The sequence below is a fragment of the Aplysia californica genome, unplaced genomic scaffold (genome assembly GCF_000002075.1).
Source record: "Aplysia californica isolate F4 #8 unplaced genomic scaffold, AplCal3.0 scaffold01679, whole genome shotgun sequence".
Classification (NCBI taxonomy): Eukaryota; Metazoa; Mollusca; class Gastropoda; order Aplysiida; family Aplysiidae; genus Aplysia; species Aplysia californica.
Genome location: NW_004798949.1, coordinates 37,666 through 40,165, shown reverse-complemented (window position 1 = coordinate 40,165; position 2,500 = coordinate 37,666). Strand labels below are relative to the sequence as shown.

The window sequence follows — 2,500 nt, the reverse complement described above, 5'->3', positions numbered from 1 at the left end:
GCACGGTTTCGTTTATTCCATCACAGACTACTCAAAACCATGGTTTAACTGTCCAAAATCAAACTAACACAGGCCATTCAATGTGCCAAACAATTCGTGCTCTACACGAGCCAATAACTTAAAAAAAACAACAACAACGTAATAATGAGCACATGCAATGTCCAGGTTTTGTATGGTATTTGTATCTACTCTGTTTTTTAATCTGTTAAAAAAATATCACCAAAAGAAGCAGTTCATTGCAGAGACAATAATATTCTCTCGACTTATTATTTATTTCACATTCAATACATGTCCATTATACAATGTTGACTCACCTCAACACTCACGCGAACACACTTTAACATTTCTTTGATTTCACATTGTGTCAAGCCTGTTTATTTAAGGTCAGGTTTGAGTGATCATATCTCGGGCGTCCCTTAATACAGATAATATATTAATGTGTCAGGAGATGCAGAATTTCGTTAGCTTTAAATTGGTATGCTGCATGAGTGGGTAGTGCAGAGCTTTAACACGATGACGGGGTAATCCATTTTCAAGTTTCTTTTGGACGCTACTGTATATCTCTCAGTCCGGGTTGACCGTGACATCCTCAGAAGATGCCCGCCTCCTAATTTAAGTAGATTTTCTCTTTGGGGGGAGCGGGGCGTAACTACCCACATTAAGAATGGAAAAATATGAGCCCTTGCAGAGCAACGCTTTTTCTTTTAGATTGTCTAGATTGTAAATGAGAACGAAACCGAACCAGGAATATTGGACACAGTCCTGGAGGCAGCAGCTGTTGGCATTGTTCATCTCGTGCCGATCTCACTTGTCACTTCCTCTGTGTCGTGACTCAGTTCTTACCATGCTATGATGCCTTGGGGAGGACATATAGAATCTCATGGACAGAGAGGAAAACAAATAGAAAAGTACTCCAAATGGCAGAATGTGAAAGATCTATAATCAGAAGCATCAGAAAAAAGCAGTGGGGATTCTTTAGCCACGTAAATAGATCAAATGGACTAGAGTAACTGCTGCTGTATGGAAATATAGAGGGAAAGAAGAGGATAGATAGACAAAGAACAACATACACTGATGGCCTGAACAACTTTGCAACGAACAACAGAATGACAAAAAAACCGAGCTGATCAAGGAGAGGGACAACAGGAAGGAATGGGGTACCACCATGATCGTCAATGTCTTCTCCAGGCCTGATACCTGAAGAAGTTGTCTTATCTTTACCTGCATGTCGCCCAGGCTGAGCCCTGGCTTGCTTCTTCTGTGAGTGTTGAGCGCCCTTGCCTCTTCCTCTGTCATGTTGTCGTTTTCCTCTCCTGGCTTGTCTTCTTCCGCCTCCATCATCAGCTGGAGAAAGTCGTGCCTCTTCGAACCCGCCCCAGGGCCCTCGTGCTTTCTCTCCTGAATGGCCACGTCGACGAAGCGAGAGAAAAAGTCCAGGGACGCTCGAGGTAAGCTCGATATTCCGAGAAACGTCAGGACAGGCTTCATGAAATCTAAGAAAGTGCTGATAAAAAAGATTCGCCCTATGCTGCGCATGATTCTCTCAGCTTCTTTGACGAACTGGTTATTCGGGTTCTCGAGAGAGTTGGTGTGCACGCCGAAGCCCGTGCTGGCGATGACGTCTATGTTGAAGTGAGACAGGACCTCCTTCAGCTCCACCGGCTCGTTCCTCTCCTGTTTCTTCTTCAAGTGATCCAACAGACGTCTGGTGCTGCTCTCAATGTGTCCGTACATCCGCCTTAGCCAGACGGTGTTGAACGTTGGGCTGATGGTGGTGCGGATGGTTTTCCAATGTTCATCTGTGGAGGGGAACAGTAAGTAGGTTCTAGATCTTTTCAGACGAGGAGTAAAGGGAGGAAAATGTGTGCGTGACTAGGAAAGGGGTCCACATGTCACACGGGCTTATTCAGAGAAAATTCGGAAAATATTGAAAATCAATTTTAAAAAAAAATTTGAGACTCGTAAGGACATCAACTCGTAAACCGTTTTTCTCCATCCTCACAAAGTATTTCATGCCAAAGCTTCTTTTAACTATGTTTTTCAAAAGATTTTAAAATGCATTTCCATTTAGTAACATTACGAAATGGCCTTGATTTTTGGTGGTTGAAGCCAAAATGACGCCCTCATTTAACGGACTCTTTCGTCAAATAGATGAGAGACTAAGAAACGAACAGGCGCGTTTTCGACCGGAGAGATCATGTACAGATCAACTGTTTGTTTGGAGAAATCTTGTAGAACAAAGAAAATAATGGAATGTCCCACTTATTTTGAACTTTGTGGACTTTAAAAAAAGCCTTTGACAGCATAGACCGAGAGGCCCTGTAGAAAATTCTTGAAATTTATGGTATTAAAAAATGAACTGTATAATCGATTTTGTAATGAGACAGAGTAAAGACATTGAAACAGGCATTGGATGGACACACGGTACGTGTTTAGGAGATTTGGATTTTGCGGATGACATCCCCCTATTAAGCATCACCGTACATCAAATGCAATTTAA

General features: G+C 42.4%; 1 protein-coding gene across 1 annotated transcript in view; it reads right to left on the bottom strand.

Moving 5' to 3' along the window:
- The window catches only part of LOC101846791 (cytochrome P450 3A24-like), a 10,589-nt gene that overhangs the window by 5,253 nt on the left and 2,836 nt on the right, over positions 1–2,500 (bottom strand). Inside the window, exon 3 of the mRNA XM_035973662.1 lies at positions 1,222–1,799. Coding sequence (XP_035829555.1) covers positions 1,222–1,799 — 578 coding nt within the window. The remainder of the gene's footprint in view (positions 1–1,221; positions 1,800–2,500) is intronic.